The sequence below is a fragment of the Ranitomeya variabilis genome, chromosome 2 (assembly GCF_051348905.1).
Source record: "Ranitomeya variabilis isolate aRanVar5 chromosome 2, aRanVar5.hap1, whole genome shotgun sequence".
Lineage (NCBI taxonomy): Eukaryota > Metazoa > Chordata > Amphibia > Anura > Dendrobatidae > Ranitomeya > Ranitomeya variabilis.
This window is the reverse complement of record NC_135233.1, coordinates 350,431,091-350,454,978: the sequence shown is the minus strand read 5'-3', so window position 1 is coordinate 350,454,978 and position 23,888 is coordinate 350,431,091. Positions and strand designations below refer to the sequence as shown.

Below are 23,888 nucleotides of genomic sequence, written 5' to 3'. Positions count from 1 at the left end.
AGATGGAGGGGAAACCTCAATGGCAATATCCAGAGACCACCTTAAGATATGCCCTGACAAGCTGAGAGATGGGGAGACAGACCCCGGGACGTCTTTGCCCATGGAAGAGGAGAAGATGATACACACTGTTCTTGGCGATTTTCCCCAGTCTTGGACTCAAATAAACCAGGCCATTGTGGTACCTGTCCTAACGTTTCGCCAACTGACAGAGCCAGAACTGTTATGATCCTTAGTGGCTGAGGATCATGAATAGACCAGCAAGTGAATAAACTAAGGACAAGCTCTAGGGAGATGGTAACTGGACTAATCGCAAATCTGAACCTATCCAACACAACTAGAGGTAGCCGGTGAACGTGCCTAAAAAATTCCTAGACGTCTCGAGCCAGCCTGAGGAACTAGCTACCCCTAAAGAGAAAGAAAGACCTCGCTTGCCTCCAGAGAAATAATCCCCAAAGATATAGAAGCCCCCAGTAAAGTGAAGTAAGAAGAAGGCACATACGTAGGGATGAAATCAGATTCAGCAAAAGAGGCCCACTAGTACTAGAAAGCAGAAAATAGAGCAGGGGTCTATGCGATCAATAAAAAACCCTTACAAAATATCCATCCTGAGATTTCAAGAACCCACGCACCAACTAATGGTGTGTGGGGAGAAACTCAGTCCACTAGAGCATCCAGCAAGCGAGGGAATCACATTTTAGCAAGCTGGACAAGAAAACATGATAAACACTGCTGATTAAAAAATGAGCAAACAAACTTAGCTTGTCCTGGATGGACTGGGAGCGAGGTAGTCAGAAGGAATCTGAGTAGCACTGATTACATCGACAGCCGGCAACAAATGGAAGTGAAACAGAGCTATATAGGAACCTCCCAGAGGATAACGAACCAGCTGATAGCCAGAGACCAGCAGGATAACAAACAAAGCCACCAGGGGGAGCCCAAAGCAAAAGTCACACCATACCACCAGTGACCACAAGAGGGAGCCTGAAAACAGAGTTCACAACACAGAACTAAATGTGGAGCCAGGTCATCTGGACCAGCAACCACAGCGAATCCCACCGGAGGATGCTATGCCAACCGTTGAACCGGCAAGCCCTCCCTCTGCTATCGGTGAATCTGCCATACCCATCGGTAGTAGCAGCAGCCCTGAGAGCTCCAGCCTGCCAGTGCTACCCAGACTCACTAGAAGTGTAGCTAGAAGACAGTGCACTACACCAGCGGTAGCAAGTATAGCGGGCCCTGTTAGGCCAATAGCAACCCCTGCTGTTATGATCTGGTGACCTTGGAGCCGCATGAAACTTTCTCTGGAGACGGTGGAACCTGTACTGACCGCAATCCTGAACTAACACCGCAACTAGAAGTAGCCGTGGGGTGTGCCTAACACTCCCTAGACACCTCGACACAGCCGGAGGACTAAATACCCCTATAGATGGAAATGGGAATGCTATCTTGCCTCAGAGCAGACCCCCAAAGGATAGGCAGCCCCCCACAAATAATGACTGTGAGTAGGAGAAGAATAGACACACGCAGGTAGAAAACAGGATTTAGCAAAAGAGGCCACTCTAGCTAAATAGGAAAGGATAGGACAGATAACTAGGCGGTCAGTATTAAAACCCTTCCAAAAATATCCACAGCAGATAATACAAAAGTTCCACAATCTAACTAAAGACATGGAATGTATATCTGCCACTCCAGAGAATCCAGCAAGACTGAGAAAATACTGACACAATCTAAGCTGGACAAGAAAACACAAAGAATAGCACTGAATTGTGAAGCACACAACATGTGTGCCACAGGGAAAAAGAACCAGACACTTATCTTTGCTGATTTGGCAGAAAGGCAGGAGGAACCAGGCAGAGGTCCTACACCTCCCAACAACAATTGACAACTGGCAAGGACTAATGAATCCTGCACGCCTAAATACCCCAGTCAGATCTGCAATCAGCAGATACACCTGACCAGGGCTGCAACTCAGGGGCAACTGCATTACCACCTACAACCACCAGAGGGAGCCCAAAAGCAGAATTCACAACAGTACCCCCCCTTGAGGAGGGGTCACCGAACCCTCACCAGAGCCCCCAGGCGATCAGGATGAGCCAGATGAAAAGCATGAACCAAATCAGCAGCATGGACATCAGAAGCAAAAACCCAAGAATTATCCTCCTGGCCATAACCCTTCCATTTGACAAGGTACTGAAGCCTCCGCCTCGAAAAACGAGAATCCAAAATCTTCTCAACCACATACTCCAACTCCCCATCAACCAACACGGGGGCCGGAGGATCAACAGAGGGAACAACGGGCACCACATATTTCCGCAATAAAGATCTATGGAAGACATTATGGATAGCAAAAGAGGCCGGAAGCGCCAATCGAAAAGACACCGGATTAATAATCTCAGAAATCCTATAAGGACCAATAAACCGAGGCTTAAACTTAGGGGAAGAGACCTTCATAGGAACATGACGGGAAGACAACCAAACCAAATCCCCAACCCGAAGCCGGGAACCAACACACCGACGACGGTTAGCAAAACGTTGAGCCTCCTCCTGAGACAACACCAAATTGTCCACCACATGAGCCCAAATCTGCTGCAACCTGTCAACCACAGAATCCACACCAGGACAGTCAGAAGGCTCAACCTGCCCAGAAGAAAAACGAGGATGAAAACCAAAATTACAAAAAAAAGGCGAAACCAAAGTAGCCGAACTAGCCCGATTATTAAGGGCAAACTCGGCCAATGGCAAAAAGGCCACCCAATCATCCTGATCGGCAGACACAAAGCATCTCAAATAAGTCTCCAAAGTCTGATTTGTTCGCTCGGTCTGGCCATTTGTCTGAGGATGGAATGCAGAAGAAAAAGACAAATCAATGCCCAGCCTAGCACAAAAGGCCCGCCAAAACCTAGAAACAAACTGGGAACCTCTGTCGGACACAATATTCTCCGGAATACCATGCAAACGAACCACATGCTGAAAAAACAATGGAACCAACTCTGAAGAGGAAGGCAATTTAGGCAAAGGCACCAAATTAACCATCTTAGAAAACCGGTCACAAACAACCCAGATAACAGACATCCTCTGGGAAACCGGAAGATCAGAGATAAAATCCATAGAAATATGCGTCCAGGGCCTCTCAGGGACCGGCAATGGCAAAAGTAACCCACTAGCACGGGAACAACAAGGCTTGGCCCGTGCACAAGTCCCACAGGACTGCACAAAAGAACGCACATCACGTGACAACGAAGGCCACCAAAAGGACCTACCAACCAAATCATCTTTCTTTGATGCACTTTCCCTTAGACGAAGCAATACGTGAAACGCGCGTCGGGCTGCTGCTACCACCACGGAGGTAATATCCCAGGCTATTTTTTCTTTTTTTCTTTTATATATGTCACTTGACAAAATCCCTTTACATGTGAATTAGCCGTATGTTAAGCTGCTCTACTATCTGAGTCACTATTTGCACTTTATGCCTAACATTTTGCTGATATGAGATGGACTCATCATATATGAAGGATTCAATCCCATTTATATAGGCTATTATATAGGCTCTTTGGATTATTGTATACATTTGGAAACGGCAGCAAGCTATTACAGCATATAGGCTACTAATTTTCTTAGATTTATTGTATTGTATGTACTTTAAGTATGCTGGTTTCTAGTATATACTTTTTGAGGAATATTCCCGTTCATAGTATATTCATTGTAGCCTTTATATAAAAACATACGGTGACATGTTTGTCTTTTTAGGGTCTGCTACTTTTTTTGATAGGCCCTATTATTATTAATACGCTTGGGTATATATTTATGCGTATAGTACCCCTCACTATCTTTATAAAGGGAAGTACCATTTCTTTTGGACTTTATTAATATTGTTTCTTGCGCATTTTTGTATTGAACATTTGTTTATCTAAATATCTTTGTATTACATTACCTCGTGGTGGTTCCTTTTTTGCATATGCTTCACCTCCATTTTTAATTTTAGTTTATTTTGTATTTATGTATGTCTTTAATAAAATTCTGTTATTTTAATGGTTATATAGCTTCTAGGTTCTTTCTTCAGATGGTAACATCCCCACAGGACAGCGGTCAGGTCTATCAGCCTGAAATTCCTGAAGAACCCGCCGTAAATCAGGGGAAATGGCAGAAAGGACCACCCCTTCTTTCAGAATGCCGACCCGGTTCAAGGGCCTCAGGAGAATCAGGCAAAAAACTCCTAGAAAGGGCATCAGCCTTAATATTCTTAGAACCCGGAAGATACGAAACCACGAAATCAAAACGGGAAAAAAACAAGGACCATCAAGCCTGTCTAGGACTCAGCCGTTTGGCAGACTCGAGGTAAATCAAATTCTTATGATCGGTCAGGACCACAATACGGTGCTTAGCTCCCTCAAGCCAATGTCGCCACTCCTCAAACGCCCACTTCATAGCCAACAACTCCCGATTGCCGACATCATAATTGCGTTCAGCAGGCGAAAACTTGCGGGAGAAGAAGGCACACGGTTTCATCAAAGAACCAACAGAATCCTTCTGAGACAAAACGGCCCCTGCCCCAATCTCAGAAGCATCAATCTCAACCTGAAACGGAAGAGAAACATCTGGTTGGCGCAACACCGGAGCAGAAGTAAATCGGCGTTTAAGCTCCTGAAAGGCAGAGACAGCCGCAGAGGACCAATTCGCCACATCAGCGCCTTTTTTCGTCAAATCAGTCAAGGGTTTAACCACGCTGGAGAAGTTAGCAATGAAACGGTGATAAAAATTTGCAAAACCCAAAAATTTCTGAAGGCTCTTCACGGATGTGGGTTGAATCCAATCATGAATGGCCTGAACCTTAACCGGATCCATCTCCATAGATGAGGGAGAAAAAAATAAAGCCCAAAAAAGAAACCTTCTGCACCCCAAAGAGACACTTAGACCCCTTCACAAACAAAGCATTGTCACGAAGGATCTGAAATACCATCCTGACCTGTTCCACATGAGACTTCCAATCATCGGAAAAAATCAAAATATCGTCCAAATATACAATCAAGAATTTATCAATATAAGTCCGGAAGATATCATGCATGAAGGATTGAAAAACAGATGGAGCGTTAGTGAGCCCGAATGGCATCACAAGGTATTCAAAATGGCCTTCGGGTGTATTAAACGCAGTTTTCCATTCATCACCCTGTTTAATACGAACAAGATTATATGCCCCCCGAAGGTCAATCTTAGTAAACCAACTAGCCCCCTTAATCCTAGCAAACAAATCGGAAAGCAAAGGTAAAGGGTATTGAAACTTGACCGTGATCTTATTCAAGAGGCGATAATCAATACAAGGTCTCAAGGAGCCATCCTTCTTAGCAACAAAAAAAAAACCTGCTCCTAACGGTGAAGAAGATGGCCGAATATGCCCTTTCTCCAAAGACTCCTTAACATAACTCCGCATGGCGGTATGTTCAGGCACAGACAGGTTGAAAAGTCGACCCTTAGGAAACTTACTGCCTGGAATCAAGTCAATAGCACAATCACAGTCCCTGAGCGGTGGAAGGGAACTGGACTTGGGCTCATCGAATACATCCTGAAAATCAGACAAAAACTCTGGAATTTCAGAAGAGGAAGGAGAGGAGATTGACATCAAAGGAACATCATTATGAACCCCCTGACAATCCCAACTAGTCACAGACATAGATTTCCAATCCAATACAGGATTATGTACCTGCAACCACGGGAAACCCAGCACGATAACATCATGCAAATTATGCAACACCAGAAATCGACAATCTTCCTGATAGGCTGGCGCCATGTGCATGGTCATCTGTGTCCAAAACTGAGGCTTATTTTTAGCCAAAGGTGTAGCATCAATCCCCCTTAAATGAATAGGGTTCTGCAAAGGCTGCAAGGGAGAACCACAACGCCTGGCAAACTCAAAATCCATTAAGTTCAAGGTGGCGCCTGAATCCACAAACGCCATGACAGAGAATGATGACAATGAACAAATCAAGGACACCGATAACAGAAATTTAGGTTGTACAGTACTGATGGTAGCGATCCTCTTTGTCCGCTTAGGGCAGACTGAAATGACATGAGAAGCGTCGCCACAATAATAACACAACCCATTCTGACGTCTGAATCCTTGTCGTTCCATTCTCGACAAAATCCTATCACACTGCATTGGCTCAGGAATTGGCTCTGAGGACGACGCCACAGCGCGCACAGTTCTATGCTCCCGCAAGCGCTGATCAATCTGAATGGCCAGAGACATAGAATCACTCAGACCGGAAGGCGTGGGAAACCCCACCATAACATCTTTAACGGATTCAGAAAGACCCTTTCTGAAAATTGCCGCCAAAGCATCATCATTCCATTTAGTCAACACAGACCATTTTCTAAATTTCTGACAAAACAATTCTGCCGCCTCTTGACCCTGAGACAGGACCAACAAGGTTTTCTCTGCTTGATCCACAGAATTAGGTTCATCATATAATAAACCTAAAGCCTGAAAAAAGGAATCTACATTAAGCAAGGCCGGATTCCCAGATTCCAGGGAAAATGCCCAATCCTGTGGATCACCATGCAGCAGGGAGATGACAATTTTAACCTGCTGAATGGAATCACCGGAGGATCGCGGTCTCAGAGCAAAAAACAATTTACAATTATTTTTAAACCCCAAAAATTTGGACCTATCACCAAAAAACAAATCAGAAGTAGGAATCTTCGGTTCTAAAGCTGGAGTCTGAACAATATAATCAGAAATACCCTGTACCCTAGCAGCAAGCTGGTCTACACGAGAAGCTAATTCCTGAACATCCATGCTGGCACAAGACTCCTCAGCCACCCATAAATAAAGAGGGGAAAAAAAGACAAAACAGACTGCAGAAACAAAATGGCTCAACACTTTTCTTCCCTTCTTCTGAGATGCATTTAACTCATTATGGGCCAGTTGTACTGTTATGATCTGGTGACCTTGGAGCCGCATGAAACTTTCTCTGGAGACGGTGGAACCTGTACTGACCGCAATCCTGAACTAAGGCTACGTTCACATTTGCGTTGTGCGCCGCAGCGTCGGCGCCGCAGCGCACAACGCAAACAAAAACGCGGCAAAACGCACGCTAAAACGCTGCGTTTTGCGCCGCATGCGTCGTTTTTGCCCGCAAGTTGGACGCAAAAAAAATGCAACTTGAAGCGTTTCTTGCGTCCAACGCTTGTGGCCATGCGGCGCAAAACGCAGCACAACGCATGTCCATGCGCCCCCATGTTAAGTATAGGGGCGCATGACGCATGCGGCGCCGCTGCGGCGCCCGACGCTGCGGCGCTGACCGCAAATGTGAACGTAGCCTAACACCGCAACTAGAAGTAGCCGTGGGGTGTGACTAACACTCCCTAGACACCTCGACACAGCCGGAGGACTAAATACCCCTATAGATGGAAATGGGAATGCTATCTTGCCTCAGAGCAGACCCCCAAAGGATAGGCAGCCCCCACAAATAATGACTGTGAGTAGGAGAGGAATAGACACACGCAGGTAGAAAATAGGATTTAGCAAAAGCGGCCACTCTAGCTAAATAGGAAAGGATAGGACAGATAACTAGGCGGTCAGTATTAAAACCCTTCCAAAAATATCCACAGCAGATAATACAAAAGTTCCACAATCTAACTAAAGACATGGAATGTATATCTGCCACTCCAGAGAATCCAGCAAGACTGAGAAAATACTGACACAATCTAAGCTGGACAAGAAAACACAAAGAATAGCACTGAATTGTGAAGCACACAACATGTGTGCCACAGGGAAAAAGAACCAGACACTTATCTTTGCTGATTTGGCAGAAAGGCAGGAGGAACCAGGCAGAGGTCCTACACCTCCCAACAACAATTGACAACTGGCAAGGACTAATGAATCCTGCACGCCTAAATACCCCAGTCAGATCTGCAATCAGCAGATACACCTGACCAGGGCTGCAACTCAGGGGCAACTGCATTACCACCTACAACCACCGGAGGGAGCCCAAAAGCAGAATTCACAACACCCTGCACTGCGGACGTCTACACGCAGCACCAGGAATCAAACTCCACTTCGCTATAAAACTTGGAGATACTAAGCTGTTATTTGGTTGAAAATGTTTGTGTAAATCTCTTTGTTACAGGTTTAAAAATGGACAATGGAGTGATGGACAGTGAATTGCTCCAAAACTTTCACGGGGACCCCTTTGTTTACCCGGGGTCCCTGCTGTTCAAGGTTGCACCTACTGAACTGGGAGTCATGAACTGTGCATGACCAAACTTTTGCAACATTCAAGCGTCCTCACCTCCCATAAAGGGAAGCTGTTATATATTTACTTGTTCATAGTATTTACTTGTTTATAGTGTTTCAAAATTTCAACTAAGGGGAGTGATGTTACGTCTGATTGCACTAAAGGAGTTCACCTGACCAGGTATCATGGACACACACTCCACTCCACACTCTGGCCACCAGGGGGGGGTGGTTCTATCTATTAGGCCACTCCTCACACTCTGGTAAAACTGGGGGTTGGACAGGAAGTTAGGAAGAAAGCAGCCCGGGAGAGTTCGGGAGAGGATCTGTCAGGGGTGGGATCCTGACAGCGGCCTAGCGAAAAGGACAGATTGTTACGGAGCTGTGCCTGTGAGGTATAGCGGCAGGCTCATTAGAAAGGACACGAAAGTGGAGTATATTGCGGAGAAGTGAGAAGCGAGATCACAGCGCAGAGGAGATAGAACCAGAAGGAGTCGTGCACTTAAGACCGTGGCAACATCCTTCTGAGGCGCGTAGCCGGTGGCCGGAACACCGAGGAAGTAAGAGACTCTACGTACTACTTCAAACAGCGGCAGGACAGTTAACTATAGGTTGGCTGTCTCACCTAAATCACCTAACGAAGACAAAGGAGGCAATTGTGGGAGAGGGGCGTCTCTAGGGTCCCAGAATAACTCCAGGCCTACCCCGTCATATGGGTGCGTCCTAGCCATATCATCTGGGGGACGGAAAGAGAGAGAACATCAGAATAGAAACGACAGTTGTGAGGACTATCCCGTGGTGCTCAGCAGGGAAGAACTACAACACACCGGCGCTAGGAGGTAGGCACTGATTTCCACCTGCAAAGGGAACTCTGTATGTGCCTTCGGACCGGCCGGTCTCAGCCAGCCCTGTTAGCAGTGCTCTGGATTGTGGATCCCGAAGCCTTCAGTAAAGAGGTAAAGAGACTGCAACACTGTGTCCTCATTATTCATCGCGTCTTGCACTACGCACCATCACCTTTCATTGGACGCCCCTTAGCAGGGTCACGGACCGGGTCTAGCCACCGTGACGATCCCAAGATAGAGAGGTCCGGTACCGAGTACCCCGCGGCCCTGCGTCTGGGGGCGCTCCATGATTACATAATGTTATTGCGCCTCTGATCCATGGGAGTATAATAGCCCACAACTATGGCACAAGAACAAGACAGACAGGGCACACATGGGAAATAATCAACATACCCTGCAGATCACTGGCCGACGCAGATAGAAGAGGGCTCCTGTGCAAGAACAATATATGGGCCCTTTGCAGCCAAAGAGTTCATCATAATGCACAATTCCACCTGCTTTGGATGTAGAAATGGCCCCTTTACCTCTTGGGCCCCTGTGTGGCCGCACAGTGACGGGTACGCCCCTGTTACACATCATGTGATTCTTAAAGGGAGTTATTCTTAAAAAAGTAAAGTTATTCAGAATTTTTTATCGCCACTTCTTGTGTACACTGCAACGTCAATCGAGTCCGTACTTTAGGTTATGGTCGGCACTCTGGGTCGATGGTGGTAGGATTGATATCCCAACAATAATGTAGAAAAGACCATGATGCTGTTTAGTTATAGTGAAAAAAAATGACATTTATCGATGTCACATTCAGGGGTACCACCTGTTACAAGAAGGACAACTTATTGGACCTTGGTCACGGTGTGTTAGGAGCATTGTAGTGGACGCTACGTGGAGAGGCTGACACATACCATCCATCCACTATATGCATCTAACAGGTCATGACCAGAGTTGGTGAAAATCATTTCCTGCCCACCGGCAATCTGTGGCCACTGGGAAGGAGTCATGAGAGCCGCCATCTACCTCCCAGCATCCGCGGCTCTTTTTTTAATTCGCCGGCCTTGAGCGACCTCACACCGCAAAAATACATCATGTCAGGCTAGCTAATCAAAAGAGGAGCCTGAGATGTCGGTAGGTAGGAGACAGTTCTCAGGACTCCTGTCCAGCGGCCACAGATTACCAATCTGGTCAATGGACTGGGTCCTGCAAAACTGATTTGCCTGATGAAGATCTCAAAACAAAGAGCATGTCACTTCTTTGAAGCATCTCCTACTGTAAAATGCTTCAAGCTACGCACTTGCAGCGCCCCAGAGTCCTGGTCGTTGCAGTACTGTGGCTCCGCCGCTAAGGGGGGCTATGGTACGTCTGATGGCACTGAAGGAGTTCATCTGACTAGGTATCACATACACCAATACATTTCACAGTCTGGCCTCCAGGGGGAGCTAAGGGTGCTATTTATTAGGCCACTCCTCACCGTGTGGGTAAACTGGGGGTCAGGCAGGAAGTGAGTTCAGAAAGCTGACTGGGTTGGAACCAGGCAACACCTTGTGGCAGGGGGTGTTGTGGGGAAGATTCGGTAGGGTCCCTGTCAGGTTTGGGACCCTGACAGAGGCCTAGCAACAAGAAAGAACGTCACGGGACCGTGCCTGCTCAGCATAGCGGCGGTGCCCAAGGAAGGATCAGAAGCGAGATATATTGTGCTGAGTGAGAAACGAGATCAAAGCAAGAAGGAGAATACCAGTAGGAGTCGTGCTGTAAGACCGAGGCAACATCCTACTGAGGCGCACTACCGGCGGCCGGAACGCCGAGGAAGTATTCATATATCTAGCTCCAAGCAATACTTCAAACCAACGGCAGGACAGTCAGTCACAGGCGGGCTGTCTCACCTAAATCACCTATGCAGACTTGGGGGGCAACCTGTGGAGAGGGGCGACTCTAGGGTCCCGGAAGAGCTCCGAGCCTACCCGTCATACGGGTGCGTCCAAACCATAACACCGGGAGGGACGGAGGATTAGCAGGACATCATCTAATCGAGTTGTTGTGAGGGAACACGAGAAAGAGACACAACAGTTGTGGGGACTATCCCGTAAGCACAGCAGGGGAGGACCACAACACATAGCGCTAGCAGGAAGGCACAGATTTCCACCTGCAAGGAGAACTCTGGAGGTGCCATCGGACCGGCCGGACTTGCGCAGCCTGGTGAACCGTATTCCGGACTGAGGACCCAGAGACCTTCAGTAAAGAGGTAAAGAGACTGCAACCTGGTGTCCTCGTTATTTACTGCACCGCACCACCACCACCATCCACATCCATCATATCATTTACTGTACGCCCCTCAGCAGGGTCACGGACCGGGCCTAGCCACCGTGACAACCCCAGAGCAGAGACTCAGAGGCCCGGTACCGGGTACCCCTCGGCCCTGCGGCAGTGGGGGCGCTACACACTGTCCACTTGAAAGAGTACAGAATATTCTGTAGGAAAAAACTCTGCAATAATGCTTTAAAAAATCATCAAAACCACATCGGGTAATTAAAAACTCCTAAAAAAAGCTCTTCAAAGAAGGAGTGCTTCCTGACAACTCGTCGTTTTTGACCTCCTCGAAAAAATACTCCGTGTGCACATAGCCTTATCTGCACCTCTCATAAATCAGAACCTCATGTCTTCGAACAAGACACTGCCCCATCTTTTGTATATAACATACATGCCGCTCAGTCTGCGATCACAGATGGCTTCACGTGTTATATATGTTTGATTCTCCCCTTCCTTTTGTCCTCAAATTCCCCGTCCTGAAATGTAAGCCAGCATTAGGGATTGTCCATCAGTCCTGTTTTCATTGCATAGTCTGCATTAGGCTCAGATATGAAGATGCTGATTATGGTATGTCATGCAGGGTTTGTGTAAAACTAGGTGACAGTGAAAACTACTATGAACTTTTTTAAGCTTTAGAAGAAAATTAGCTTTTATTTTAATGCTACATTGCTACATAAATGGAGAGTGCCAACTAACTTGACAGCTCACACTCAAAGAGAATCTGTCACCAGGTTTTTTTCTCTTTAATCTGAAAGCAGCATGATGTAGGGATTAAGAGCCTGATTCCAAGGATGTATCACTTATTAAGCTGTGTGCTGTAGTTTCAATATAAGCAATGTTTTATCATCAGGAGATTATCACTGCCAGACAAGGTGTCTCATGATGCCTAATTAACTGCTGTGTGTAACCACACCCCCATCACTGATTGGTGACAATGTACAGTGCACTCCGAAAGCTGCCAATCAGGGGTGTGGGCGGGGTTATACAAAGTTCAGCATTCTTAGCACCTGTAGATCTGCTGCAGAGAAAACAGGGATTTTATCAAAACTGCACCAAGCAGTCCAGTAAGTGACACTTTGCTGGAATCAGGATCTCAGCCCCTACATCATGCTGCTCTTAGATCACATAGCAAAAACATGCTTGCAGATTCCCTTTAAGACAATGGCACTGGGGTGATATAATAAGATACTGTATGCACCCACCTTCTCTGTCTGACTGTTCTTGGCACATGGCTCTCCATGTTCATTACGATCTGTATCTTTTCCGCCTGCTCTAAGTGTCAGGCACGCATCCAATAATACTGTACGGCCGGAGACATACAGTAACCCTAAACAACTGCAGAAACAATGTAAGATCACAGCTCAGCCCAAGTTCATAGACAACAAACCCCAAATGATGAGACCTAACTTCTCCTTTGACATCTTTACCTACGCCGTCCACCAAATAATATCATCACATTGGGTCAATACTGGTATCTCTAGGAACTGGGTCTATACTGAGAATTCTGCATTATGTCCATCAAGTAGACAAGACAAAAGGAATACGATTACGGATATGAACGGGCCAATATTAGGATGGAAGACTTGTTCCCCTGAGCTCTGCCCTTCCATTCTGAATATCCATCCACTCTTCCTTATGCCTCGTCGACTTACGGCCCAGACCCCACCATTACTTGCAGGCCTTGGGTCTCCTGACCCAAACACAACACCCTCCTAGACATATATATATATATATATATATATATATATATATATATATATATATATATATATATATATATATATAAGCTGCTGACTTTGGGCCAAGAGACCCTCGGCCAGATTGCATATAGCAGTTCATACATGGAATTGAAATTTGGATGTTTAGAACCGGCCTTATACGTTTTACTGTCTCTTCATCATCCTCTAATTTAATATTACCATATATAAACTGCTTTGTGGCTATTTGCAGCGATCTATTTTAAAGTTAGATCTAAAAGGGTACCAGTAACAGATAATAACATATACCCATGTGAATGGTGACTCATGAATCAATGCATAATAAGGAGAAAATAGAGTCAAAAATACCAAAGAATGTAGTTTTATTGGAAATCAATAGCATATATAATTACTATCAAACAAAAATGACATGGGTTTTATATATATAAATCAGTGAAAAAAATCTGTAGGTGTGATGGATGGCTAAAGTAAAGACCAGGGAAAAGGGAATGGCAAGCACAGATGGTAAGACTGCTAATATTAGCCTTGTGACAGATATATGTGCCTGAATATATGTAGCTTTTATTTTTTATTTGCCTGAATATATGTAGCTGGCATAAAGTGCAAATGTTCTATTCAGGTCACAGCACTGTAACCACATCAATTGCTAAGTTGCTATGCGTGCCTGTCATTCCTACATTAGGCGCCCCCTGAGGAAGCGAGTCCATTTGTAAGCGAAACGAGCGTCGGGGTATATGGCCCAGGTCTAGACGGGATCCAGCAACACTAATGGGTAATTATTCCCTTTGTTTATGTAGGTTATACTAATGTAGGAATGACAGGCGGTGGTGACGGTGCTGTGATCTGTCACAAGACTAATATTAACTAATATTAACTAATATTACCATCTGTGCTTGCCATTCCCTTTTCCCTAGTCTTTTCTTTAGCCATCCATCACACCTACAAATTTTTTCACTGATTTATATATATGAAACCCATGTCATTTTTGTTTGATATTTATTATATATGTTATTGATTTCCAATAAAACTACATTCTTTGGTATTTTTGACTCTATTTTCTCCTTATTATGCATCTATTTTAAAGTTAGTTAGTGGTACAATAACATGATGAACACATAGGGTGACTAATCAAAGTGTATTTGCCAAAAAATTGTAGTAAAACACTTTGAAAATTTTACAAAATTTTTGTGCAAAAACTTTGCGACTTTTAGTATTTTGATGCCAGTTTCAAGAAGCTTTGCCCAAAAGAGCAGAACTGGGGAGCAGGTAGGACAGGTTGTGACTAGTATACCCCCCAGTCAAATTTCAGGAAAAGTGGTGTTGTTTTTTGGCGCCATAAATATTACTCCAATCACTGACCAGAGTAAAATTTCTAACAACGTGAACAGAAGCGTACGTCACTAATAAGTGGTGTGCCTCTGTTAATGAAAGTGGTCCATCTTATTCTCGTACACCCCTCATTAGGACTTGAGTACAAAACACTCATCTTAATGAAGTAGGCAGCCCTACTTGGTGATTGACCTCTATCTGTATGTACAGGAAAGGCTGTCAATCACTGGTTAGGAACGCGGCGCCCACTTTACTTCTATACAGAGAAAGAGTAGGAATATATTAGAATAAAATACAAGTTATACTGAATCTTTTTCCACAAAACTATATATCTGCTCAGCTCCTCCTGCTCTATAGCTTGCCGCTCGCAGATCACACACCATGTTGAACATGACAGGTTCCCTTTAAGCTGGAAGATATCCAAATGTACATCTGTTTACCGTTAAAGCGCTTCTCTCTGACAGTATGAGATATAGACGGACATGGTATTGACTCCGATGTTCCTGTGCTTGTGTAATTCTTGTTCAGATATTGTACTTTGTACACCATAAGAGTTAATCAGGCGTCCTTCCTCCCTGGACACACACCCAGCCTCAATTATACATCACAAAGCTGTTTCTGTGAGTCTCTGCTTTACATCAGAAGTTGCTGCCCGGTGAAGGATCCGGGGGGTGTTTGGACCAAGATCTAGCGGACCAGGAATGTCTTGGACCTACCCTAGGCTTGTCTGCTTCTGCTCACTGTCACAAAATGCTCACAAACCTGCGTCTTTGCGATGACCATGGGGGTGGAAAAGGACATTGGATCAAGGCCGACTCGCAAGGTGGCCTACAGCAAAGTTTGCTTTGTCATAGCTATCGTGAATTTGTCATTGCTTCACATGTGGGTGGGTGGCCGTGACTCTCAACTTAGGCAACGTGCTAAGAGACTGCCAACTTTTCTGTCCCAGAGCATGTAATAAAATGACAAATGTAAAACAACCTACCCCACCCATTTCAGAGCTGTGATTCATTGACCTCAGGCTAGAGATGACCATCTGATATACAGTAATATACTGTATTAATATTTTAAACTGAACATACTCTAGAGACTATAGACAACTATAAATACTGATGTAGACCATTTTCTTCTTAGTGTTGGATCCTATTTGTGGCACGAAATAGAGTGACCAAAGGCACTGTTATTAGTGGAAAGGTCCATCTGCCATATTGAATTTTTCCAGCTATTGTGTCCTCGTTTCCATACTCGAACAATCAGTCGTGACAAATGACAGCTATGCACCATGGGGTGTACTCATATATGTGGCGAGACAGACCTCAAAAACATTTCCTTTAGCTTAAAGGCCCATATACATGATGGGCTGAATAAAAGTTGTCCATACCAGTCGATTTACGGTGGAATCGGCCAACCATCTAATTTGTATGGGGGCCTCCCAATTCTCCCCGACCAATGATGATGTTGGGGGAGAGAATGATCTGACCTGTTGAATTTCAACAGCCGATCCTTTTGTTCTACAGGAGATAAACCTAAAGAAGTCTAGCCGCAGCTGTCTCATAGGGAACAGGAGCACTAAGCCTAGTGTTCTTGTGTAGAAGGGAGATAGCCATTGGCTGAATTATCTTATTTCTATGGCCAATTTATGTTAACGAAAACGACAGAGAACAATCTGCCAATTGACAATGGTTTATCAATTTATAAGGGTTGGCCCATGAACAGGGATATGTGGTCCTTATGTGACCCGACAGTTGGGGACTCTGCAAATTATTAGAATGGGGTCCTGTGTTTCCCAGCTGAATAAAGCATGGGTCATGCATGCTCAATAGCACTCTATTGATGGTCTATAATGGTAATAGGCAAGTTCAGTCCTGAGTGCAGACTCTGAGTGGAGTCGAAGTATGCATGCTTGATCACCGCTCTTGTTATTGGTGGGATCCCAGTAGTTAGATCTCCAGCGATCATGCATTCACTTCCTAGCTTGTGGAGAGATAAATGTTAACATTTTTTTCGAATGTGCTTTATCTGAATACAATGTAATAGACATTAAGAACATGGGGAAAGCGAGAGGAGACGAGAAGGGAAGGATTAGGTGAATCAGGGAAAGATAAGGAGATGTGGCCATTAGTGAACCATTCCTGATATACCCTTTAATTCAGATGGAAAAGAAAATCTGGTTGGGTTGTCTGTTGCAAAGAAAAAAATCTTTACATACACCTATTAGAGAATTGTGGGGTAAAAAGTAAAGTTCTTTATTAGGTGCTTTGTTTTCGCTGTGGGCAACATTAACATTAACTGCCCCAATAAAGGGAATATATTCAAGGGATCCACATTTTTAATTATAATCTGAGGGTGGTCTAGATTGTAGTGTTTATCCCATTGCCTAGTATATATGTCTAGATCATAATGATCCGGAAGCTCCTGGGTAAATATTTACCTATTTTTCCTCTTTTCACAGTTGTTTGCCCTCTACTGTGTAAGAATGGAGGAGTATGCTTTAAAAAGGACAAGTGCCTCTGCCCGCCAAACTTCACAGGGAAGTTCTGTGAGACTCCTTTATCCGCCAGTCCAGGAATTGCTGCGTACACAATCAGAAACAGTAGTCTGGACCAGAATGTGAAGACGTACACATTGCCTCTATCCAACCATCAGCCAGAGAAAGACGGTATGAAGAACGATGGCATTGACCGCCATGTATATACATGTTATCAATAGGAACCAGGGAATGGAAATCTGTCCTGGTCATGTGACGGACACTTAGGTGCAGGGTTTGTAATAATGTGTTTTATGACGAGTCCTGCACCTCTGTGTCCAGTAATGACCAGAACAGATTTATACTCCCGTAAATTATAAGCAATGACGGACAATGAAAGATAAGGAGATGACAGGAAAAGTTAAATATTATTAAAATGGACTTTTTGGGCCCCATTGGTATTCTTAGTGTAGCCAATTATTGAGAATGAGTGTTCCTTGATAATCAGCCTCTAATCTAAACAGACAGCAAATCGCTCAAAATTCTTTTAAAGCTTTCTTAAAAATCATCGTTCTTGACAGCACATTGTTCTGTGCTGCTGTGAACAATTTTATTGCATGTGAACAGAACAGTCATACTAATGATTGTACTGTGAACATGAAAGTGAGATAGGCCGGTCTAAACAGGCTATTAAACGATCGTCGATTGATTTCTACGTAAACGACCGGCAGTAATTTACCGCTGCAGGTCGGTTAGTCTAAACGCACATTGAGTCTGAAGAAAGCAACATTGAGTTGTGACTGTCTTTTTAAGCAGACGCCTTCAAGGGAATGTTTAATTGAAAAATAATCTATTGTCTAAATTTTGGTTTTGGTGTTAAATGTATTTTTTTGTAATTTTTTTGGCAATTTTTTTTTCATTTTACAATCTGCACAATATATTTGAAATCTTGCCATTTTTGTAGAACGGTGCTTCAGTGCAATAGACTTTGAATAAAACGGCAGAGCACATGCACCACTATCACTCCGGTCAAAAGTCTTGTAACCCCTGAAGAAGCGGTGACACAACTCCTTCCTTCTGGGTGTAGGTCATAAATCCCTTAAGCCAGAACATCTCTTGAGCCTAGATGAGAACAGATCTTCTGATAGAAATGAAAGTGTATTGACTACTGTTTGTACATAGATCGCTATGCACATGTAAAATACCTGGACAAGGTTAACCCGACTTTTGTGTTATATCTATACTTTTTTTCGCCACAAACAGGAGGAGCATCCATAGTCAATGTCCATGTTAAACACCCTCCGGAAGCCTCAGTGAACATCCATCAGGTGGAACGTGTGGATAGTCGTGATGGCCTAGCAAATGCCGACCGTAGGGTCTTCTCTCGCACACCAGAAAATGGAGTCCCTGTCTATAGAATCCAGGCTCAAAGCAGCCCCAGAAACAATGGTTACACTGAAAACTCTGGCTATGGGTACTGCTTCAGAAGACTTGAAAATGGCCAGGTATGAGAAGTGTCCAATCTGAGATACCAGATACATACATTTCATCACTATATTCACAAATCTCATTACATATGAAATACACATCAAGGATGGTAGAAACCTTTAGAAACTGTATACAAACCTTACCATCCAACTTACAACACTACTTAGTTTCCTAGGTGGAATAACTACTAACAAAAAGTGGACTAACTTTAAAGTATCATGTGGCTATATAATTTACGTCTTCTTTTGGCTGATTTGGTTGAATGCAATTTTTTTGCACTCATGCTGACGTCTGTCTGTCTGATATATTGATGTTATCTGTATGGTCTTTGTAACGGGGGCCAGGGTGGTAGCCGTACTGAGGGATTGCTGCTGCTTCCTCATCACACCCCGACACTCCGCTACAGAAATATCATGTCCATTTTGTGGTGTGCTGTGTGTGTCACGTGTTTCACCCACCTGTGGGTCAGAATCCTTCACAGCATACAGGGCTCCAATGTGTCGCAGACACACACAAATGTTCTCAAAGTCCGAGTTCATTTTCAATAAAACTTTACTTAACTCATGTATCTTCATAACAGTTACAGTCCATCCATTTTCCCAATACATGAGTAATCCATCTCCTGCATTTTCCTTGGTCTGCTCCCTTAGCTTTTCTTCCTGCACCATGGCTCCCAGGCCCGCAGCTTCCTGGACCATCCAGCTAGCTGATACTGAGTGCTCCCCATCCACTTTCCCCATCTTGAGTGAAAATTCAGGTTGCCTCTGCAATTCCTGTTCGGACCGTAAGTCCCGGACGTCACGGGAGGTAACCCACAGACTAGCCACTGATTCCTCCAGGCTGCCTCGCTCTCTTAACTCTACACTGTTGCTCTGTTCAGCTTTCTGTCACAACTCCTTCTAGAACAATTCTCCTCACACAGCATTAGCTCCTCCCACTACCTGAAAATTACCTCAGGAAGGCACTCTCCCTGCCACTACACTGGCTCCGCCCTCTTTCTCAACTGTCACTACTCTGACTGAAACCAGTTCTCAACACAATCTAATCTCCTACTCTACAGCGCCCCCTTAGCACTAACCTGTAACTACAATGCCATAACCCTTAACAATGCTGACCTACCACTGCCACTGACTGTCCCTATTCCTGTCCCTAACACACAGATATCAGAACAATGTCAGCCATTATCATATTAAACAGTGTCAAATATCATAAACTACACAGGGCACACAGCAAACACAAAACATGCCCAGTTTTATTAGGTATGAATGCACAGGAATGCAGGGCTCAAACCAGCCGCCTGCACACCCCCTTACAGATAGACATGCAACTAGGCTCGTACCATTGACAATTCAGGCCTTACACTCTTCAGACATACCGGTTTGTCGTTGTCGAGTTGACTTATAACCAAATTAACACATTTTAACAAACAGTACTCTTGCGTTGTATATATCGGTGGACCACGAACTGATGATAATTTTATGGCTAAACTATTAAGTATGAGGCTGAGTTTCCAAATGATATCTGGACACAACTGATGCCCAAAGTTGTGCACCAATTGTACCGGTCTGGCATCTACTCCTGCATGCAAAGTTATTTTATCAACCTCGAGGACCATGAATGGGAATTAGTCCAAAGAAAGGATTAAATGTGGCATTTGTTAGCCTCCGGCATCTTTGGGAACCAATGGAAAGGCTATTATATGGAAATGAGCACTAAGGCCTCATTCAAAAATCTGTGTTTCAAATCTGAGGTTTTTTTTTCCATAGAGCATGTACACATAATAGTCTATGTAGCTGTTCACATGTCCATGTTATTTTATGGATCGAATGTCTGTAAAAAAATGAAAACCTAGTATTATCAGGCAGGTAGTTGCTAACAGAGGCAACTACATGCCTGTTGTACGCGGTGCCGGCTCAGAATGGTCACTGACCGCTCTTGCCAGTGATTCAGCTGCTCCAGGTCAAGAGAGCGGCTCTTCTTCTTCTGGGCTGCTCTACTGACTGAATGACACCCAGCTTTCCGTAGTTAGGCAGTGGGGGACCTGGCTGTCATTCAGCATGATGTCATCAGTCACGGCACATCAACAGAACAAAGCGGAAGATAAGCCACTGCTTTGTCAACGTGATGTCAGATCTCTGGCATGAGAGGTATGTGACCTCTCTGTGCCAGCAAAGATCGGTATCGGACAGATCAGATAGATAGTTAGCAGGTATCAGCCTGTTAGTTCTTAGGAACATTGTTAAAAATATAGTCCAAGATTACTAAGCTCACCCATTCTCGTCTATAGGTAGACTCGGACTGCACACTAGTGCCATACGAAATGCTGTCCATTTATCCCTCCATCAGTATATTTTTGGCATATAAAAAAACCTGATTAAAAACTGATGGTAAAAACTAACAAACACTGATTTTTTTTTTGTTGTTGTTTATACGAGAAAAAAGAAATCACTGACATTTGACTGAAGCCTAACTCTATCCGGCAGAATTGCTTTTGCATGGCACGCTAAATAAAAGTTCCTTTACGCATTTTCCCCCCACAGGAACTTAGAAACAAAAAGAATACAAAAACAATAGTAAATATTTGTCAAAGCAGGATTTATATAATTAAAGGATAAAATGCGAGAAAAACACAGAAAAAAAATTAACTTTAATAGAAAACAGTCAAACCGAACTTAACTGGAAACCAGAGCGTCTCGTACACAATCCTGTAAAGCAGTAACAATGTGAACATTTTCCTTATCGGTTCTGACACCAAATATAGGCAACGAAGAGTTACTCGCACATGGCTTCAGTCAGAACCCTGCAGGTGCAATTACTTTGGCTTCTTGCCCAAACTCTCATCTGGATCTGCTTTTCATTACATTTGTGAAAATTCATAGATCTGGAACATAGTAAAAGATGCAATCTCGTAAAACACCAGAGAGCCAAACCGGCCATAGATGTTAGGGAGAAGGTCTGTAGGACATAGATGGACATTTGTTTGCCAGATCATAAAAGACGCTGTCATTCTTTGAAGTCTTTGGTGCCCCTACACAAAAAAAAGTTCACCAAAACATTGATTAAATATTGGGCATGTTCTCTGTCACGACTGTTTATCTTCATTTGTGAAGGCCAAGAAAAAGCACAGATGAAAGTCCGGAAATGAATCCATCCAGGCCAATCAGATATCTGTCAGTCTTGGAAGTAATCAGGTTCACTTCATAGTTGGCCAAAGCTGTCAGAACCATTGTAGCAGATTTTTATCTAATGTCTATGTCCTTTCTTCAAGATGCTGCCTTCTGACACGTATATGTGGTTGGCTCTTGGCCGATTAGTTGGAGTCATCTTCTCCAAGGCTAATGATTGACTTCTCAGTCTTATGATTAGTGGAGAAAGTGTGTTTTCCAAAAAGATGACTACACTATCTCTAGGGGTCTTATCAAGCAGCCTTTTCTTTGAAGAGGATTTGTCATATTGAACACTCTTATACTGTCCCATTGGGAACACTAAGCCCAACTTATGTAATTTCTTAACTCTGATGGAAGAACATCAGCTTTTCCGTCAGTTTTGTTCATTCAGATTTATTCTTGCTTTCCAGTGTGGTTCACCTGTCCCTGGCCTGCGGACTCAGGATACCTGCTGCCGGGGGACTGGAGTAGCCTGGGGGGTCTATGACTGCACGCCTTGCCCTGTGCTCAATGGTAAGCTTTTCTTCTTCTGAGATCTACATCTTGGCTCCCATGTGATAAAATATAACTTATCGTGTAGTCTGATGTCTTATTCTCTTTTGGTCCGTCATCTTGTAGGTATAGTGTGAGCTTTTCCCAGTGTATATGCCGGGCATAGTGACATTAAATGCTGTATGTACATTAGGGTGCTGCACCGTTGGCACAATTCAGAGCTCAGTGCACCATTCCCCTATCGGAATTAACATCACACGGCAGTTTCTCAACTTTTTCTCAAACGGAAAGCACACTTATGGTACCGGAGTGCTGTCCAATTATTTTTCACAGACCCATTGTCTTGCATTGGCAATTTGATCTGACCGAGATTCAGATCAAGATCAGACATGTCTATTATTCTGTGTGGATCATTAATTCTGCAAAAGTACACGGACATGTGAACAGCCCTATAGACTATAATCGGTATAAGTATTATCCATGAAAAGCATGGCTAGAACTTGTACATGAAAAACTGATGTCTGAATGAGCCCCTATGGGTATATCGGTGTAGCGAGCAGCTGAGGAGTCAGTGTGCACGCACCGCTCCTAGGGCCACTGTGGAGACACGAGGGTCAGTGGGAGCTCTCCTCCGCCGGCCCAACTGTCTTTAGAAAGACCGAGTGGACCAGGGCTCATCCCACTGAACGCCCGCACTCCTTCCACGTGGGCATAATACTACAGTGTGGCAATACTTCATTGAACTACCAACAGACAAAAACATATAGAACAGTCATAGCAAGTACATAAGATGGTGCAAATTACAGAGTCTTACCTTTCCACTGGCTCATCAGGATTAGAGCAGATGCGACTTTAGGGTTTCCAGGGCCGACTACCCCCAATAGTGGCACCCCGCTTTTGGTGGGCTCCTACAGAGAGGAGGTATCGACAAGTTTAGGAAGCTGGCAGTCAATTGAGGTATGTGGCCAGGTGATCTGATTGTCCCAACCTGGCTTCTTTGAATATATCTATGGGGCCAGGTGACCGGATGGTCCAAGCCTTCCTTCTCCGAAGGTCACCATGGGGCCAGGTGAAACGGATGGTCCAAACCCTGGCTACTCCGAGCGACTCCATGGGTTCAGTGATAGTCAATGGATCAGATCTGAATTCCTCCAGCTGGAGCCATGGTCCATTAAGCTGACATCCTGTAGAGTGTCAAATCTGTATTCCTTTTGTTGGAGCCATGGTGCTTTGGCTGTTGTTTTGAAGAGTCTCACTGGGAACAGAGGCAGATCCACTTTTATAGTTCACAACTGTCCTTCAGACCATCATGCCCAGGTCAGGGGGATGGTGTGATGAGGTCAACTCTCATTGTTCGAGTATTCAATCAATCTGCATAGTTTTTACTTCACTGTTTGCAAGTCAACAAGCTACACTGACTTATACAATGGGTAATGAATATATTAGGAAACATCGATTGTTCAATTACTATGCGTCCCTGTCCTCCAAAGACTGCAACACAACAAACTGTAGGAGCTGAAATAACAGTTAAATAGCAGCCATTCAACAATTCACAAACATCAATTCTATAAACAAAAAGAGTCAATGTTCAGACCCATATGAACAGTAGCTCGTGTCCCTGGGTCTACTAATTGCACATCTGGCATAATTAAGAATAAATGCTATGTCCTAACAGCCACGTTCAGTATTTTATCATTATTTTACATCAGTATTTATAATCCTAAATCAGGAGTGGAACAGGTAGAGGAAAAGTATAATAGAAACACATCACCACTTCTGCATTTTAACCCACTACTGGTTTTGGATTACAAATACTGATGTAAGGTACTGACAAAATACTGAACGTGTGAATGT

At 44.2% G+C, this 23,888-nt stretch overlaps 1 protein-coding gene across 2 annotated transcripts in view; it reads left to right on the top strand.

The window, feature by feature from the left end:
* The window catches only part of LTBP4 (latent transforming growth factor beta binding protein 4), a 273,052-nt gene that overhangs the window by 180,431 nt on the left and 68,733 nt on the right, over positions 1-23,888 (top strand). For both annotated transcript variants that reach the window (XM_077285558.1, XM_077285559.1), the window contains exons 6-8: positions 16,873-17,079; positions 18,151-18,392; positions 21,953-22,055. In XM_077285558.1, coding sequence (XP_077141673.1) covers positions 16,873-17,079; positions 18,151-18,392; positions 21,953-22,055 — 552 coding nt within the window. The remainder of the gene's footprint in view (positions 1-16,872; positions 17,080-18,150; positions 18,393-21,952; positions 22,056-23,888) is intronic.